This window comes from Equus asinus, chromosome 5, assembly GCF_041296235.1.
Source record: "Equus asinus isolate D_3611 breed Donkey chromosome 5, EquAss-T2T_v2, whole genome shotgun sequence".
Taxonomy (NCBI): Eukaryota; Metazoa; Chordata; class Mammalia; order Perissodactyla; family Equidae; genus Equus; species Equus asinus.
The window spans coordinates 11,535,698-11,555,130 of NC_091794.1; the positions used below are offsets into that span (position 1 = coordinate 11,535,698).

Here is a 19,433-nt window from a genome sequence, read left to right on the forward strand (position 1 = left end):
GTAAACTATGTCCCTCCACTTGATGGATTAGAAGCAGCCATTATAGATGACTGAGTATGCGAGATACAAAAAAGCTTATGACAAACTGGAAAAGAAAAACCACAAATAGATTGCCACAATGTAAAAGGTTGGAAAATTTTTCCAAAAAAAACCCCACCAAAATTATCAATAGGGGCTAATAGTAGAGAATAAGCCATGAGACATTTCTCTAGTTTTAATTTATTTATTAAAGGTTTGTGGAGCACCATTAAGTGGCAGGCATTGTTCTCAGGGACTGACACACATCAGTGAACAGAACAAAGACCACTGTGTGCATGAGGCTTACATTCTGGCAGATGGAGACAGATAAATAGGCATGTTTGTTGTGTCAAGTATACAGTGTGTTGGAAGGTATTAAATACTATGAAAAAAGAAGCACATGGAGAAAACGGGATGAGAGTGCCCAAAATGTCACTTTCTCAACAGAGCCTATCCCAACGTCCCCCAGATACCCATTTGATTACCCTTCATCTTCAAGTCTTTGCAGAATTAACAGGGTAATCCATACAGAAGAAATAGCTAGGGCAAGACTCTAGGGTGGGAGTGTGCTTAGCGTGTTCAAAACACAGCAAAGAGGTCCATGTGGCCAAGGCAGATGAGAGACAGGAAAGCAGCAGAAGTAGTCAGAATAATGGAGGGCCTGACCATGTGGCCTTTGTAGGCCATTGTATAGACTATGGCTTTTACTGAGTTTAAAAAAGAGGCGCGGGTTCATTACTGAAAATTAGGAAAAATGCCTATTTCAATGACTTTATTAAAAGGCATGTCTTGTAGGCTGTGTGGACAGCCCCTACCATCTTTTGATCCTGAGAGTTGCTTAGCCAATTGCATATTGGTTTTCCCCTTCATGGACGAGAGCTAGGCAGAGCCTCCCAAAATGGCACAGAGGTAACTCTTCCCAGACAAGAGCGTGTCCATCAACAAGGGTCTCTCAGATGCCTCACTCTTCCCTAGAATCTTTCCATGCCCACTCAGGCTCAGTGACTGAGTCACCATCTCGGTCATCCCTCCACCGGTCTGCCAGATGGAGGCTCATGAGCGGGTGAAGCAGCAGGTTTACTTACCATTCTCACACCGTAACTTTGTCTTCTGTGCTGTCAGGTCATTTGCCAACTGAGTCACTTCATCTAGCTTTGCATTTGCTTCATTCAAGCGCTCTTCATACAGACTGGAGAGCTTCTCAGCATTATTCTACGAGTTGAGAAAGAAGGGGTAGACAGGGCTCATAGAATCTATGCTGAGTTAGCAGCATATAGAGGGAGGGGAGGGATGGTTCCTGGGACCCTTGTGCTCTCTTCTGCTCTGAAGACCACAGTCAGCAAACCATCTCTTCTAATTTAAGCAAACACAGTAAACTCAGGGTCTGGGCCTCAAGACCCAAACTTCCCAGACTATAGTTGTCAAGAGAGAAACCCAATTCTGGGTATTGGGACAGTCTCTAGAATTCTCTGTTCTTCTGAAGAAGGAAATATATCAAACACTGATGAAACACAAAATCACTTCCTGACGTTATATTACATATTTAACCATCTTTCTCTTCCACTAGAATATAAGTTTCATAAGAGGAGAGACTCTGTTTAATTGCAGATATACCCTCAGTGCCTAGAATAGTGCCTACCACATACTAGTTGCTCAATAAACAAGGGGGGTAGGTACAGAGGGAGGAGAGCTAAAGGAGTGAAGGAGTGGAATGAGAAGAAAGGAAATCCAAAGGGATAATCATCAGGATAGGAGAAACTAGGTGGATCACCTGAACCATAATTGCTTGATAACAGAAATTTGAACTGTCAAAGCAACCACACCTCCCGATCACTAAGGCTGCAGGCTGAAATTAACCCTGTTGGGTTACTACTTCATCCCAAACTCCAACTTCTCAGAAGTAGTTTTTCATGCTTAAAGAAAAGGATGTGCCATTCGGCCTTCGGTTTAGGTAACAGGTCTCCTCATCAGATTTTTGCCACATTCTGGAATGTGCTAGTGACTTTGAAACCCAATATTCTCAGGACCAACAGCTGACAAATGTAAGATTGTGGTATACTCTTTACCGAGCTTTCATTTGCATTCTTCTTATTAATATGGTCAGAAGTGGTAAAATGACATTGGTGGTTCTATAGATTCATGGTCCTGTGGATTTTACAGAGCTGTTTTCATGTTTTGCTCTTTACATGTATTACATGTCAATCCATACAACAGCCCATGAGACTCTTGTCTCTACAACGAAAGAACGCTATGGAAATGGAAGAATAAGAAGACAGTGAAGGGATTACGCCAATGGCATTGGAGAAAATGGTGAAATCTGGCAGAAAACCTGATAGTCTCAATGTTAACCTAATTATTATGGTACAGCAATGACCAAGGACAGGGAACATTTAAAAGGTGATGCCAGGTTTGGCCTTCTGGGAAACTTCTGAATCAGCAAAAACGTTGGAGCTCTTCAGCTGGAGTCTACAATGTGTTGAAGACTGTTCTCTTTCAGCCTGCGCTAGTGACTATTCTAAACTCCCATGAAAGACTCCTTGATTACATCTTATTATGTCCCCAAGGCCAAATGCAGTGCTTGACACAAAACAGGCACTTAAATGTCTAAGAGACTCAAATTACTGCAGACTTTAGTGAGAGTTTGGCCAACATACCCACTAAAGTTTACTTGGAGGTCACAGTCAAACTTGCCTTATAAACCTCAACCCCTGAAATTCTTTTTTTAACTTGGTCAGGATATTGTCTGCTGATTAGCAAACAAAACAAGTACATGCCCATTTGGAGGCTAATGAGGAAAGTCATAAAGTTCTAGCTCATAGATGTTCCATGACATGCCCAGGATTGCTGGTGGTTGTGAAACCGTGCCTGGCAGAGATTCAATGACCAGTTTCTCGTACAATGCCATCAGTATTACGCAGGTTAGAGCAGTGATATTAAGAGCCAGTTACATTCAATTATCCACTCCCCCAACTAGCTTCTAGAAGAAAACTATAGTAGTGATAAATGTAACAGTTCTTAGATGGTTTGAAATTTCTAATTATATTTTGAATATCAAGTATGTCCACTTCCACTTCTAAAAGTAATTTGACAAAGTTGGCACACCCATTGTTTTCCTCACAATATCCCTCAAGAGTTCAGATTGACCTGTTTTATAAATGAGAAAACAGAGTCAGAGAGGGTAAACACCTTGCCCAAATTCACACAGCTAGTAAGTGTTGGAATTAGGGTTTGAACCAATAACTGCCTGTGCAGATGCAAAAAAAAGGTCAAATACTAGATTCCTACACATGTGTTATGAAGTAGTAATACCAAAGGAAAAGATAAGGATTAATTGACTTATGTCCTAATTGGCTCCAACTGTGATGAATCCTGGGTCCCAGGGGAAACTGGATAAAAATGATGACTATGTGAACCATCTTTATGTTAGGTTGTCTCCAATACAAAATGACCCCTTCACTGGGCCACGAGGAACACATCCAGGCATGAGGAATGGTGCTTGTGTTTACGGCCCTGACTATGCTATGCTCTGCCCCTGTTTGCTGAGGGTGAAAGAACACAGATCTATAAGATGACGGTCAATGGTGTGGGGAAATGGCAAGAGGCGCCTGTGTGGTAGAGCCCAGCCAGCCTGCGCATATCTGCAGAGTAGGCAGCCACCTGGGCAGAAGGAAAAGGCACATGCCCTTAGGCACAGCTTTAAATGTTGGGTGTCCAGGAGCACTGCTAACCACTGGAATAGTGATTTCAATTCACAAAGTATTTTCATAAGCAGGATCTGCAAAAGACAATGAGATTATTTATCTAAAGGTGGCCTGTAGAGGGATAAAGCCTTCAAAGGGGTTGGACCTTCAAAATAACTTCATATTTGGGGCTGGCCAAAGTTCGGATCCTGGGCATGGACCTCTCATCAAGCCATGCTGACGCCACATCTCACATAGAGGAACCAGAATGACCTACAACTAGGATATACAACTCTGTACTGGGGCTTTGGGGAGAAAAAAAAAAAGGATGATTGGCAACAGATGTCAGCTCAGGGCCAATCTTCCTCACCAAAAAAAAGCATACTTAAAAAAACTTCAGGGCCAGCTGGTGGCGCAGTAGTTAAGTTCACACATTCGGCTTTGGAAGCCCAGGGTTTGCCAGTTTGGGTGTGCACCTATGCACCACTTGTCAAGCCAAGCTGTGGTAGGCATCCCACATATAAAGTAGAGGAAGGTGGCCACAGATGTTAGCTCAGGGCCAGTCTTCCTCAGCAAAAAGAGGAGGATTGGTGGCAGATGTTAGTTCAGGGTTAATCTTCCTCAAAAAAAGAAAAAAAACTTCAAATTTAAGCATAAGGACAGATGCTAAATTTTGATAGTAGGAAAGAAAAGGTTAATAGAATAATTCATGTTCATCTTAAAGCTGGTTCTTAAAATGATGCATAAAAATGCTGCCTCCCAGAGATGCTGTAACCAATGGGAATTCAAAATAATCAAGATAATTGTGAGATTGCCTATAACTTCTAAATTGCCCTGGGCTTCTCCGTCAGCATAATATGCTCTTGAAAATGCTTCAGTTTCTACCATACCACTGAGTATTGGCATTTCTGACGTTAAAATTCAGGAAAAGATGAAGTAAACATTTCAAGAAAAAGTTCAGCATAATATATAGGCCTTTGAGAGTGAGCAGAATCAATTTATCCCGCCAACAAATGTTTAAGGAAGCGGCAGAACGTGGTCACCCACAGATATACATGCAGGATTTGGAGCCGATGCTCATCTCTGCCATACAATTGTGTGACCTTTGACAAGTCACTGAATCTGTGAGCCACAGAATTCCCAAAAGGCACATGTAAAAGTTAGTGCTAGTAAGGGAGTGCACAGATTATCGAAAGCACACAGTAATCATGAGTAAAATAAGACCTAGTTTCTGCCTTAGAGATACTTTGTATTTAAGCAAAGTAAAAGACTAGATAAGGCGGCAGTACAAAGGGACCCCAAAGGTCCTATAAGAGTTCAGATACAAATACAATTTCAACATGGGAAGCTGGGCGTGAGCATTCTAGGAGAGGGTTTAGTGTGGAAATTGTGCATTGGTGGAAAAATGGATTATTGGTGGAAGGCAAGCATTCTAGCTTAGCTGAAACAGAAGGTCCATGAAACAGTAACGGATCTAAATCGACAGGGTCAGTTAAGTCAGATCAAAGGCTGTAGGGTACCTTGAAAGGCAGAAGTCTGGAACTCACCTTGAAGCAGGGACATGGTTCACTAAGCCATGTCTAGAAATATTAACATGGATACTATCTAGGGTAAACTGAAAAAAAGAAAAACTAGAAGCAAAAAAGATAATTTAGGAAACCACTGCAATAGTCTAGCTAAAGGTAATGAAAGTCCTACATCTGATTGGGGATGGAATGGGAAGCTGAAAGCCATGCGGAACTGACGTGCTGCAAGAATTGATTGGAAGACAAAGAACAAGAGAGGAAACAAGTAATCAATTACAGGCCTAGAGCCTGGGTGATGGGAAGAGCAGGGTGCCAGCGACGGAAACCTCCAGAGGAGGTGCCAGCCTCAGGGGAAGGTGGCAAGTTTGCTTTTAGACACACTGATTTGGGGAAAGGAAGACATTCCTAATCTTTGAAAGAACAATTTAAGGGAACACTTTTAAGAAAAGCAGGGAAATAAAAGATGTCGCAGAGGTTAAAGGAGGGAGGAGGTAGTGAGGTATACATCTACTGTGGGAGCTTCTCCAAAGATGGCCCCTCGATGAGCCACACCCAGTGGTATTCACACCCTTGTGTAGACCGCTGGCCCTGTGCCTTGTAACTACTGTAGTCACGCAGAATCACTCCACTGGCTCACAAGAATCTTTGCACCTTTTGCTTTGGCCTCTTAGAAGACTTGCTCTTAGTGCTCTGCATTGTCCTGTAGCAAGTCCAACTCCCCTCTGACTGCCACTTTGTGAGGAAGTCCAAGCTAGCCATGTGGAGCAGTCACATGGGGAGAGAGATTTCCAACCAGCCCCCAGCTGTTATAATTATCCCAGCCCAGGAGCCAGAGACGTGAGTGAATAAACCTTCAGATGACTCCAGCCTCAGCCACTATCTGAGCTAAGCCTGTCAACCCCCAGAACCAAGAGATAATAAGAAGTTGTTTTAAGCTACAGGTTTTGGGAAGCAGAAGATAAATAGGACACTACTCTTTGGTCAAGGAGACAGATTAAGGCAGGTATGACAGACTTTGCTTTCCTCTGAAAATCCCATTGCTAGTATCTGAGGAAAATCTTTTTTATTTTGGTTTGGTTTGCTTTTTTTGGAATGGCTGAACAATGGCTATACGGAAAAGTATTTTATTCTTTGGGATAAGAAGAAAAGAAATGGATGAGTAAAAAGAAAAATATAACTTATATGGTGAAGAGAGAAGTTATACTGAATGGTCTTGATCTTATTAGTAGGTCTTATCATTTATTGACAAGAAGGATTCAGAAAGACAAGGTTAGAATCTGAGGGAGGATTTTGTATAAAATAAACAGAAAGTGAATTATAAGATTAAAGAACTTCTGAACAGCAATGAAATTCCAGAGGAAGTTGGAAAGTATGAAATTCATACCTAATTAGTATGGATTTATGGTGAACCTATCAACAGTTTTATGATTTTATGAGTTCTTACTACAATGTGCAGAAACAGAAGAATTCCTAAGGATAAATGAGAGGCACAGTGGAGTATGGAGAGAGTAAGGACTTCTAGGTCCTCACTTGGGCTGAGGAAGGCAAAGGAAGCCTACAGGGCATGGAGAGAGGACGTGCCCATTGCTGAGTGAAAGACAGACTCCATAAGAAATGCAGAAGGTCTAAGAGAGAGAGGAGAAAGAGAGGACCCAAGACCTCACTAGATTTATCGTCTAAGATCATTGGAAGTGGGATAGTGGGGACAATGAAGAGAGGGTGGGGACAACAGGGTGATTGTGCTTCTTTCTACTCAATGTGGTCTTTAAAGAGAATTAATGCAGAACATTTTAAAAGCCACTCAAAATCTCTGAAGAAATTCGACATTTTTCTGGCCACGGTCCATGAAGAGGAAGCTTTATTGTTGGTTTACCTCTTTCCCAGGTGACTATAAATTCTGCTCACAAGGAGAATTTGGCTCTAGCTATGTGCTCTGCTTGACCTAAAGCAAGGTGGCCATCACCTGCGATCTGATCTAGGCTTTGAGATGAGAGGGTGCAGTATACACACTAACAGGCTCCATGGAGAAAGAACACGGCGTGAAACTTCCTTTTAGTGCTGGTTGGTGAAAGCGATGCCAGAGGACGTGAGGGGAAAAAAGCTGTCTTCTCTCAGCAGAGATGTTTGTCTCCACCATTTGGTCAGACAGCCTCTAGAAATATCTGGGCCATCACTGAGGAGTGCTCCCAACGCAAAGCCATTCTTCGAAAGAGACACATCACTCACACCTCTAGTGCCTTCACTTTTCCAGCCTGCTTACTTCTGCCATCACCAGAAAGACCCACAAGGTACACAGACTGGAATTCCAAAAAAATAGAAGCCACTGTCAGGCTACATTCAGGTGATGGTTGGGAGACCTTAACTGTGATCACTGAGGTTAGGCCAGATCTAGTCAATCTGAAGAATTATAGCCTCCATTAGCAAACACCTTGAGTCACCAATCTGGTTTCTTTTTCTTTTCCTTCCCCTCCCCTACCTACTTCCATGTTCGGAAGTCCACAAGGAAGGTTTGGGAATGGTTACCTTAGCTCTGGTCATCTGCTCAACATGGGTCAGGAGGTCATCCACTTCTAGCTGCAAATCACTCTTATCTTTTTCCAATGTTTGCCTGACCTGTTGTAGACTCTCTACTTGGTTCTCAAGCCCAGCCAGGTTGTCTGCATGTCTCTTCTTCAAAGAGGCAGAAATTGTCTCAAAGTGCAATGTGGCCTCCTCCATGTCTTGGCGAAGCTTCTGGAATTTTATTTCCTGTTTCTTAGTTATCTCGAGCTGAGCCAAACTGGCCCCTCCTGCCTCCTCCAGCCTCTCATTCAACTCTTCCAGTTCTTGGGTGAGGTCGGCTCTCTCCCTCTCCACCTTGGCTCGAGTGGTCCTTTCAGCTTCTAGTTCCTCTTTCAAATCCTGTATCTGAGCCTACGGCAATAAATAATTTTGACTTTTAGTAAACACTTGGAGCATATTTTATATTCAAGAGCCTTACTGTGTTTTTTTTTTTTTAATTTCTCAAAGCTAAAAAAAGTAACATAACACTTTTGGTTCCCATTTTATCATTAAAAAGGATAGAACACACAGAAATTAAGAGATTTGCTCCGAATCGGTACCAAGACCAAAATTAAAATTTGCACTTCTTCCAAATCTCCCAGCCTTTGGTGGTGAGCAACTTCATTAAACTATGTACATGGAGGAGAAACCCTAGTAAGGAGGACCTTCCAAAGGAATAGTAAACTTCTTTCATATAACAAGAAAAAAATTTAAAGAGAGTTTAAAAAAAATGATGATGAATTTTATATACAAAACCTAACTCATGTGGAAGTCGTTTACCTGACAATCTCAACTATTGGGAACTGGGGCAAAAATCTGATCAACAGAATGAATAAGTCTGAGTTCAAGCAACTTACTCCTAAGAAACAGCATCAATTTAATTGCATACACAATTCTGACAAATTTGGTTATTTGATTTCTTGGTCTGCAGGCAATTTCAAGTAGCAGGAGACCTGAAGTAACAAATTGCAATAGGTGGAGGAATAGAGACTACTAAAGTGAATAATAATCTGATACTATCGGAGGCAGAATTCTTAAAGAAAAGTAGCGATAAGAACTCTGAGGCCAAAACTCTTTTAGTGTAGGAGCAAATAGCTCTACAATCTTGATAGCATCATGGTAGTACACTGTACGTTACACTCCACACTGTAGTACAGCACACTGAAGCCATTGCTGTTCATTAACATCACCTAAACAATCAAGTATAGGTTAGGGTAGAGGGAAAAAAGGATAGATTCTATTTTAGAGTGTGTTTTCCTCTCCACTATGTAGGAGTACCATGGCTTAGAGGATGCTCATTTCTAGATCATATCACATAAGTAGGCTATCAGATCTGTGGATGAGTTGTGACAGAATTGCTAAAAAAAATTTATGATTTCCACATCCAAGTAAACACGATCCACTTCCAACTAGTCATCTTGGGATCCAACACCTTTATCACAAACAACACTGTCATTGAACCCAACATTTCTGAAACATTTCTTCAGAAATAATCTTTAGAGCAATTTTTTTTAAATCACCAAGGTGAGGAAATTTGTCTTTTGGATAAATTGAAATTTTGGATTTTTTTTTATTTTGGATAAAGTCAACTGTCTTTTGAAGACAAGCCTGGTGAATATGAGAGATAATCACTTGGAGATTGATATTGTGTCCAAAAGCATGTCCAGATAGTGGCAAGACTGGTTTTCCTATCTGGCTCACAATGTCTCGGAAGATAATGTTCAGAAAGGGGTTCTGAAATTATTTTGTGTAACGGTTACACTACTGAGCTAAACGTTTAGCTCCAAAGGAAAAACATCCATTTGTATGTATTTGTGAGGACTCATACGTATACATATTTATTTATATTACTTTGTAACATGGTCATATAGTCTAAAACAGTCACATGATCTAAAGCGTATAAATAAGTACCCATTACCAAATAATGTCTTGAGGCTACGAGTAGCTACAAAACAGATTTTCCGCATAATTGCCTTCTAAGCACAGAGACTAATCATCATAAAAATTAAATTGCTAACACTGAATGCTTACCGTGGGTCAGGCGCTGTGCTTACTGCTTAAATGTACTGTTGCATTTAATAGTATTAGCTCAAAGGATTAAAGAGTGAAAAAATACGCACCCAGGATTTTAGCACAATGCCTGGTTAGCACGACAAACATTCAACAAATCAGCTATTTGTTTTCATTATTCTCATGATAAGGACATTTAAACTTAAAAAGTTATTTTCCCCAGAGTCACAAATCTGTAGAATGCCACAGTTTACCTTCTTAACCACTGCTCTTTGTGTCTCTGTCTGTAGTTGGCTAAGGGTATGGATACCTTGGTGGAGCATCTGTCATGGAAGCACGAGTTGCCATCGATGCATCTCAATACAGGTACTTACAGTACTAGATAAATGATTACCTGAAGCTCTTTAGCAATCTTCTGAAGCTGAGCCACCAGGCCTTTTTCCTTCTCCACCTTTGATTTCATCTGACTCATTTCTAATTCTTTTCTGTTTGGAAAAAGGTATCAAATGGAATTGTTTCAAGTAATAACATTTTATTTAAATATTTTTAGAATTATAGTATTAACATGAGTTCATTCTCATTATAAAAATTCAACAATTACATCTATATCTGACCTCTTCTTGGCCATTACACCCAATCTTTATTTCTCCCCTAGAGGCAACCGCCATTACCAGTTTGGTGTGAATCCATCTAGACATTTTTCTAAGTCTTGACATATGTTTGTGCTTATATATCTGTAGAAATAGTTTCATTCTTTACTGTGGAGGGTATAGTATTGTGTACATTTGTATATATAGTTCTATAACATTTTTAACTCAGTAATACATTGGAGATTTTTCCATGTCGGCCCACAGATAGATTACTTCCTTTAAAAATTAACTGACAACCTATTCCATGATTTAGACTTCCTGTAGTTTATGCATCCATTTCCTGATAAATAAACACTTAGGTTTTCCCCAGCCTTTTACTTTTGCAAGTAACACTGTTCATCTACATGCCCCCTTGTGTACAAGTGAGTGTTTCTCTAGAATGCATACTGAGCAGGGGATTGCTGGGTGAGGCTTAGGTATGTGCTTAAAAATGTGTAACCCTGCCCTTTGACATCCAACAGCAGTGTGAGATTATTAGTTCTCTACGTTTCTTCTTTTTCTTTTTTTCTGCTTTTTCTCCCAAATACCCCCAGTACGTAGTTGTATATCTTTTTTATTTAGTTGTGGCATGTGGGACGCTGCCGCAACGTGGCCTGATGTGTGGTGCCATGTCTGCACCCAGGATCCGAACCGGCGAAACCCTGGGCCACCAAAGCAGAACACACGAACTTAACCACTTGGCCATGGGGCCAGCTCCATCTACATTTATTCTTAATATTAGCATACTTCTAAATTTTTCCTAGTCTCAGATAATACATTTGTATGTCATTGTTTTATTTTGAACATCCTTATTTATTAGTGATGACAGTATCTTGTCAACTATGGGGATTTAAAAATGGCCAATAAACCAAAGGAACTGCCTGCTTGTGTCCTTTGCCTATTTTTCTACTAGTTTACTCATCCAATTTAATATTCTTGATATTTATTTTTTGAAATCTGCTGTAATATTTCTCCCAATTTATAATTTGTTGCAATTTCATTTATGTTGGTTTTTGCCATATAAATGTTTAAAGTTTTGATGTAGTCAAATCCTTGGCTTTTTGTGACTTATTCAAGAACATTTAAGCTGTCGGTATCCTAAGACGTATCACCTATATTGTACTCTAATGTTTTTTGTTATTGTTATTTTTATTGCAGTAAAAACATTTAACATGAGATCTACCTTCTTAACAAATATTGACGGGCACAATACAGTTTTGTTAACTATAGGCACAATGTAGTACAACAGATCTCTGGAACTTGGTCATCTTGTGTAACTGAATCTTTATGCCCATTGAATAGCAACTCCCCATTTTCCCCTCCCTCAAGCCCCTGACAACCACCATTCTATGAGTTTGGCTATTTTAGATACCTCACATAAATGGAATCATGCAGTACTGTCCTTCTGTGACTGCCTTATTTCACTTAGCATTACATCCTCTAGGTTCTTCTATGTTGTCACATATGGCAGAATTTCTTTCTTTTTAAAGGCTGAATAATATTCCATTATATGTATATACCACATTTTCTTTATCCATTCATCCGCTGATGGGCGTTTAGGTTGTTTCCATATCTTGGCTAATATGAATAATGCTGTATCCTCTAATTTTTTTTAATAGCTACGTTTTTAAATTTAATTCTTTAATGCAACTGGATTTTATGTGTGTGAATAGTGGGGTAGAAATTTAACTTTTACCTCATAATCTCAGCACCATTTAAATATTCTATTTTGTCATCAGTAATTTGAAATTCCACCTTTATCATGTATTGTTTCCACGTAACATAGGTTCATTTAGAAAAATGTTTTACAATAAAGTTATAACATCCTGTAAACAAGGATTTCTAAAATGCCAGAGCTAGTCAACCTTAGCCTACAAGGACATGGAGTATCATTTTCACTTTGCTGAGCTGAAACAGTCTTCGAAATTGAATGCCAGGGAACTCGATCTTCATTTTACCTTTCGCTGTTCCATTACATTCATAAGGTTACTTATTTCATCTTTTCTAAACATCTCTCAAGTTCAGTAATGTGTTAGTGGAATATTAAGCAAGCCTCACCACGAGCATGTATAGTGGCAACTCATGGACACAAACAGCAAAACCAGAAGCTCATAGCTGCCCACTTGACTGTCTTCTCTTTTTCACTATGGGCCCCAATGATTGGTATGCTCCCAGCTTTAACCTGGCCTTGTCTCATGCTTGGACCTCACAGTCTTCCCCTCTTATTTGATCCACCCCAAATAACTTGAAAATCTCTAATGGTTAGAAAGAAGTCTAGCTAAACAGAGAAAGACAAAAAGGACACAGTGAGAAAATCCATTTCCATGAGTGGTGAAACTAAACTGAGGGGACCATCTTACCCTGCGGTCCTTGGGGTATAAAGAATCCATGTGAACTGAAAGTTCCATTGATTTTGATCACTGTTATGTTTTTCTTTAGATTTTAAGGTTTAATATTTATATAGTAAATTATTTGACCAAAGAAAAAGCTATATGAATGTTAACGAGGTTATATCTGGCAAACAAGTATATTTTTTTTTGAGTGATCAGAGGGTATATCAGACTTCATATTAGGGTAAATTTTTAATATTTTTAAAAATTTTTTATGCCATTTGTCTCATCATGAGTAAAAGAAGTGAGCCATTATTATTTTTTGACTTGTAGCCTCAAATTCTAAAAATTCACCTCTCACGTGCCTTACATCTTTCATTCGCAACTGCTAGTCAGATGCCTTCTCAGTTGCATTCTTCTAGATTATGTATTTACTCTCTTTTTACAACTATATAATAAAGCACAGCCAAAAAAGAAATCCATTTCTGAGGCTTGTTATCCTCCCCTTCAGGTCTGGAGACGTCTGGCCCTGGAGTCACGAAGATAAATGATGTGAGAAAGCTGTTCCTTTCAATGTAAGGGCTCCCAGAATCAAACTCAACAGAAAGGCGGCTTACTTCCTCATCTTTTCTGCTAGCTGCAGCTGGCTGCTCTCCAGGAACTCCGCACTCTCCTGGGTCAGCTTGAAATCACCCTCCAGTTTGCGCTTTTCCCTTTCACAGTTCATTCTTGCTTTTCTCTCCTGCTCAAAGGCACCCTCAAGCTGACAAAAGGAGATATCATTTAGCCAAATAAATAGGTAAAGTTTATAATCCATTGCATGTGTTCATTAACTGCTTACCTTCTGGGGAAAAAAAAAAGAAAAATACAAGCACAGCTTCTGTAAATGATGCCCCGTTATGCCGATATTTTTAAATAAATAGGGTATGCATCAATAGGATAACAAAAGAATCTAGAAATCACCGTGATGGAAGAAAACTTTAGAGATTAAGAAATGCATGTTCTACCCTAGGGAAGGCACAATCATAAAAGCCAGAAAGCCCCTGTTTGATCGTTTTCCAGTGATGGCAAACTCACTTCTTCACATGGCAGTTCATTTCATGGGTGGCTAAGTCCATTTACTCGGGAGTGCTTCTTCACAAGAAACCAAGATATTCTCTGTAAATTCTTCCCACAGGTCTAAGCTCTGCTCCCTGGAGCAACACCAAGCAAATCTGTCTCCATGTGATCATTCATGAAGATTAGGCAGCTGTCCTGAGCCTCCCAACTCAGTATTGACCTTCTAGACACATCTCACATGGCATGATCTCCATACCTCCTCCACCACCTTGGCACCCTCTTCTAGTTCATTACATTATGTCACATTCTGGGACCCTACCAAGGCTGTCAGAACATTCCAGTTTTGTCTGGATTAGAGTAGTCAACAATGTTAGCAAGGTTAGTTTAGCAGGAGGCTGGATAATAGTTACAATATGGCATTTTTTTCATTGATATGTTTACTTTTCAGCAATAGAAGCTATTTCCTGTAACCAGTAAAACATAAGAAATTCAAATCAGGGGAGGGGGGAGAATTTTTGGAAGGTGTATATAAAAACTGAAAGTAGATGAACTCCAGGAGAGAACAAATGTGTGCGTGCACGTGAGTGTGTGCATAGACAAACACAAACAAACACCAATAAATCCTCATATTGACGCTTTATGAGATACACAATCAGTGGACGTAGGCAGAGAAGTGAGACAACTAACAGGTATTAGAGGAAAATGACAGAGAGGCATGAGGAAAAGGAAGCAAATAAAAAAATAAAACCTAACCACCCTTGTCAGCAATTTTATAAAGGCTAAGCTTTGGGGGCTAATAAGAGAATGAATGCATGCACTGTGTCAGCTGCAGTGGGGAAAAGAAGAATGGTGAAGCTCCCCACTGAGACTGATCTGAAACATCTTTATTTCACAGGGTGTTCGGAGGCAGACCAGGGGCATCATCTTTAGAATCTTACAAGTATTTTCCAATAGCACAGGTAGAACACAGATTGTGACTTACACATCTTCCAACTATAAATAAACCTCGGCATGCCACTGGAAACACAACAGGGCCTTTAAACCAATCCTTCAGCACTAGTGTCAATTAAAGTCCCAACATATCTGTGGGGCAAAATACCAGGTTCTGCAGGAGCCACGGGGAAAAGCCGTCACTTAGAGGGATAACCCTTTACAATTCATCTCAATGTTCTCCACTGCCCAGGGTTGTATGAACATTGCATTTAAAAACTGACAGAATACGTGCTGGGAACGCTCTTATACGGTAGTGCTTCATGTACGCTAAGAAAAAACCTCTCTATTTCTAAATAATGAGAGAAACGAGCCATGCTACTTTGTTTTCGTGAAACTGTCAAGATAAATTAACTGAGTAAGAATCAGAGGTTCTCATGTACTTAGGCAGCTGACTAGCTAGACAGATCACTACTTACCTCACTCAGTTGCTGTTCCACTTTCAGCTTGGCCTTGCTCAGGTTGCTGAGCTTCTCCTCCTCCGTGTGCAGGTCGTCCAGGGTCTGCTGATGGGCCTCCTGCATGACCTTGGCTGCTCTGTGAAGCTTGCTGATATCCTCGTTCAGAGACTCTACTTCCTCAGTCAAGTTCTTGACCTGCGGGAAGACGACGATCGCTTCATTAGAGTTTCCCCTGGAAGGCTGGACACAATGCTAAGGGCTGTCTTCTCACTTTCCCAGGACAAAAAGTCTCTTGAGGTATCCACTGTCATGAAGAGCCAAATTTAGCCAAATTCCTGATATACTTTTTAAAACTCTAAATTCACTTTTTCTTCCACAGATATGCAAAAAAGATCCATTATCTGTCATGGTCAGGGAGTGGGGTATTCTGGTTAACCAAACATCATCAATACAGCTCATTGGATGGCCAACTTTCAGAGTGTCATCTTACGGTATAACAAGAACATCACTAAAGGTAATATAGCTTTCTTTTGAGTATTCAAGGGACACGAATTTATCTTGCTATGCCTCAATGTCCTGAGAAAGTGGCAGTTAGAGAAAAGTTCCAGCTGACAAAATATGCAAAAATGGAAGCTGGCTACATCAGGCCCATGTGCTTTTTATGAAAGGGAACCAAAGGCGCAAGAGCTGCTATTTAATCATCTGCCCAAATTACAGAGTCACTCTGGAGACTGGTTATTTATCAGAAGTTGGATACAGACTCTCAGCTAACCCCAATTCACACACAGATGCACAAGTTAAAAACCTCCACTTAAACAAACAAAACCTCAAAGTCCTTAACTGGAATTAAAGTGACATCTTCAAGGTCAAACTCCAAATCAGTGACAGGGCTGGGGATTCAGACACGTCTGAATCACCTTTCAGTAAACCGCATCGTTCTCTCTCCATCCGAAAAAGGATACTTGGAAGCCCAATGAGACCATTTTCCTCTTCCTGTTAGATTTCAGATGCAATAAGATTGGAACAAATGAAAACGTTTCGTTTGGGAGATTAAATAGGATTCCATAAATGTGAATTGGAAACTTAAATTGGGGCAACACAGTTCATCAGACCCTTCATTTTATGCCGGTTCTGACTCCCAGTGCTGTAAAGTTGCAGGCCACTGTGTTAATTAATTTAAATGGAGCAAGTCTGGTACCAAAGCCTGATTGGGAACGTAATTCAGGTGTCTAGGCCTTGCTAACATTATAGAAAAAGTACCTTGTGCTCTGTAGCACGCTTCTCTTTCTCTGACTTCGCCAATATTGTTTCCAGGTCATCGATTTCTTTCTTCAACTCGGAACATTCATCTTCGAGTTGCCGCCCCCTGGCAGTCAGCTCAGAATTTATCTCCTCTTCTTCCTCCACCCGCGCAGACAGCGCCTTGACGCTGGCCTCCAGCTGGATCTTGGATTTAATCAGCGACTCGCACCGCTCTTCAACATTCGCCAGGGTCTCTTGCTCCTGCCATGATGAGGAGAAAATTGTTGCCAACAGCTGGAAGTAATTTATCAGCTAGGCGAAAATGCTGCTTAACACATAGCAAAGAGATAATTGCCTGCCCTCTGCCCAGCACTTTCACCCACCTATCCTAAGCAGTGGAAATAATATTCCCAGTTCCCTGATGCTATTGTCGAGAAGTGGAGGAGTTGCTTGTGTTTGGAGGTGCTTTCAATCTTTCAGGCCATTCAGGAGATTAGATTACCTCTTCTAAAGCACTTAATAGAATCCTGGTGGCCTAAAGGAGCTAACATGGCTCCCCACATCAGAGGTGTACTGCTTAAATCACAGCTTCTGGAAGCATCTGCGTGGACAGATAGTTTGAGGTTGGTACCTACTCAGAATATGGTCTTTTAAGAAAGCAGCATTCCCTCAGACAATAGAATATTTATAACATTATTATAAGTGCCCTGATGCATGTGTTTAATATATAGCGGTATCTTCCAATAAAGAGCTGAGCTGTAAATTTTTTATTCATAGGCTGAAGTTAGAATTCATGAGGCTACTTGCAAGTCACTAACTAGATTTCACTATTATTTCCAACCAAAATCTTTTCCTCAATGATTCTACCAGCAGTAAATTCCACAAGTTATACACATCGAGCATAAAATACTCTTTCCTTTTATCCTTTCGAATGTACGACCTCCACCTCTCACTGAGTGACCCATTGTTCCTGTGGTATGGGTCAAGTGAAAAATGAAGGGGCCGATTGCCTTTTGCTACAAAAGCACCTTTTATAACTTTGAACCTCTCTAATTTGTGTCCTTTAAACCTAAAAGAAAACTCTTTGTGAGCAAGTTCTTAATTACTGTAGGTCTCGTTGCTACATAACTTCACACACATCCCCATCTTCCATCTCCAGACCTCATCCACCCTCTGCAATACGCCAGTTTGGGAAACTCATTAACTATTTATTTGCCTGGCTTAAGCTGGCTCAGCTACTTAGATCAAGAGCAGAAAAAGGCAAAAAATCCAGGCTATTGGTTTCTGGCTAGGTCCTGGCAAGAGAACGTCTGCCTGCCCAATGAATGGAGCTCAGAGAGCCACATGGCAGGGGGGTTGGTATAGAAGAGTAAATCTCTATCATCACCGAGGACCCAAAGAGAAGGGCTAAATTAACAAAGAACAAACCAAAAGGTCAAAGCGGGAAAGGTCGATGCTAATAAGAGAAGCTTCCAGTGTTTGGGTAATAATGGGAACGCTTGATCTTGGTTCACCCAGGTTGACAAGCAGAACAGTTGTTGCTCTTTTCCATTCAGCACATGTGCAGGACCTGTCACCACCACCGAACGAAGAGGACAGTCCAATCGACCGTCACTGATCCCTTCGTTAAACATGACGGCAGGCTGTGGGGCCAGTTGAGCTACAGTGTAGCGGTTGACCAGTAGGAACGTCTTTTTCCCAATGGCAGTTATTCTGTCACCTACTCACAGTGTTAATTGGAAAGGGTTCACTCAGCTCTGCTGATATTTTGAGAAAGTGAATGATTGTAAACGAAACCTTGTTTCCTTGATCCCTACTGTGTTTAGCTGTGTCACTTAAAAATAAATGATGATAAAATATGTGAGAGCTCTGTCAACTTTTTAAATCACAGTTACAATTTGAACTCATCTCTGCCTTCCTGGGTTTGCCCTGGAACTCGCATGTTTCCCATGCTCCCCACACTGATCTTTTATCATGGATCCCAGGCTCTTACCTGCCACTCCCTGCACAAGTTGGGTCCATTTCTATCTCCCACATCGGCCCCGGTAGTGCTGGCCACTCTGTCTGTCTATAGGAAGAATAATGAAAATTGGGAGGCCAGGTCTCAACCAAAAGTGCTTCTCCCTTAAGCCAGACCAAATACGACATTACGAACTGTGATTTTTATAGTATGGCTCTTAAAGGAGGTTTGGAACAGGGCCCAGGTATTTGTATTTCTAACAAGTATCCCAGGTGAGGCTGATAGATAGTAAACTAAAGTTCTAGAATCACTGGTCTGTTAAATATGTATCAGAAATGTGGGTCAGGGTGCAAATTCTTATGTAAACTATGGCCTATTGGAACATTGATGGTTAGCACAGCCCCAAAGTAAAAGAACTAGGGTTAGTCTAAAATTCATAAATTTTCTCTTTCAATAAGTTTAAAAAGCAGGAAAGACTGTTTTATTTATAGAATTGTATTGGAACCCCATATTTTTTAACTTAGTACTGTGCTAAGTGGGATGGAGAATATAATAAAAGTGGATACAGTCTCGTCCCTGCCTGTGGGACGTTTGGGGGTACCAGTTGTCCCAGTGGCTGCGGAGGGGGACCGTGATGGGCAGTGAGTAATGGCACATGGGCATCAGATGGGAGACGGGGGCTCGAACGCCAGGCCCAAAGCTTTGGGGTCTGTAACGTCCACACTGCAGGGTCTGAAGCTTGTTCATCAGGGAAGCAACATGATATTTGTTTAAGACAATGGTTCTCAATCCTGACTGGAGATCAGAATCACCCATACGGATTATTTGACCCACACAGGATCTGCTTAATCAAAATAGCTGAGAATGGGGTCTAGACATCTTTCTTTTGATTTTTTAATGCTTTACAAATGAATTTGATGCACAGCCAAGGTTGAGAACTGCTGTTGTAATAACTCGACTGATTAGAATGTTGATGGGGACTGGTAAAGGGGAAGTAGGGAGACCAAAACCGGGAAAACCAGCCAGGGGCAAACTGCAACAATCCTG

General features: G+C 40.8%; 1 protein-coding gene across 1 annotated transcript in view; it reads right to left on the reverse strand.

The window, feature by feature from the left end:
* Positions 1 to 19,433, reverse strand: part of MYH15 (myosin heavy chain 15) — a 124,410-nt gene that overhangs the window by 43,838 nt on the left and 61,139 nt on the right. Inside the window, exons 22-27 of the mRNA XM_044771643.2 lie at positions 16,445 to 16,687; positions 15,203 to 15,379; positions 13,352 to 13,497; positions 10,170 to 10,260; positions 7,748 to 8,137; positions 1,104 to 1,230 (exon numbers count right to left, since the gene is read on the reverse strand). Coding sequence (XP_044627578.2) covers positions 1,104 to 1,230; positions 7,748 to 8,137; positions 10,170 to 10,260; positions 13,352 to 13,497; positions 15,203 to 15,379; positions 16,445 to 16,687 — 1,174 coding nt within the window. The remainder of the gene's footprint in view (positions 1 to 1,103; positions 1,231 to 7,747; positions 8,138 to 10,169; positions 10,261 to 13,351; positions 13,498 to 15,202; positions 15,380 to 16,444; positions 16,688 to 19,433) is intronic.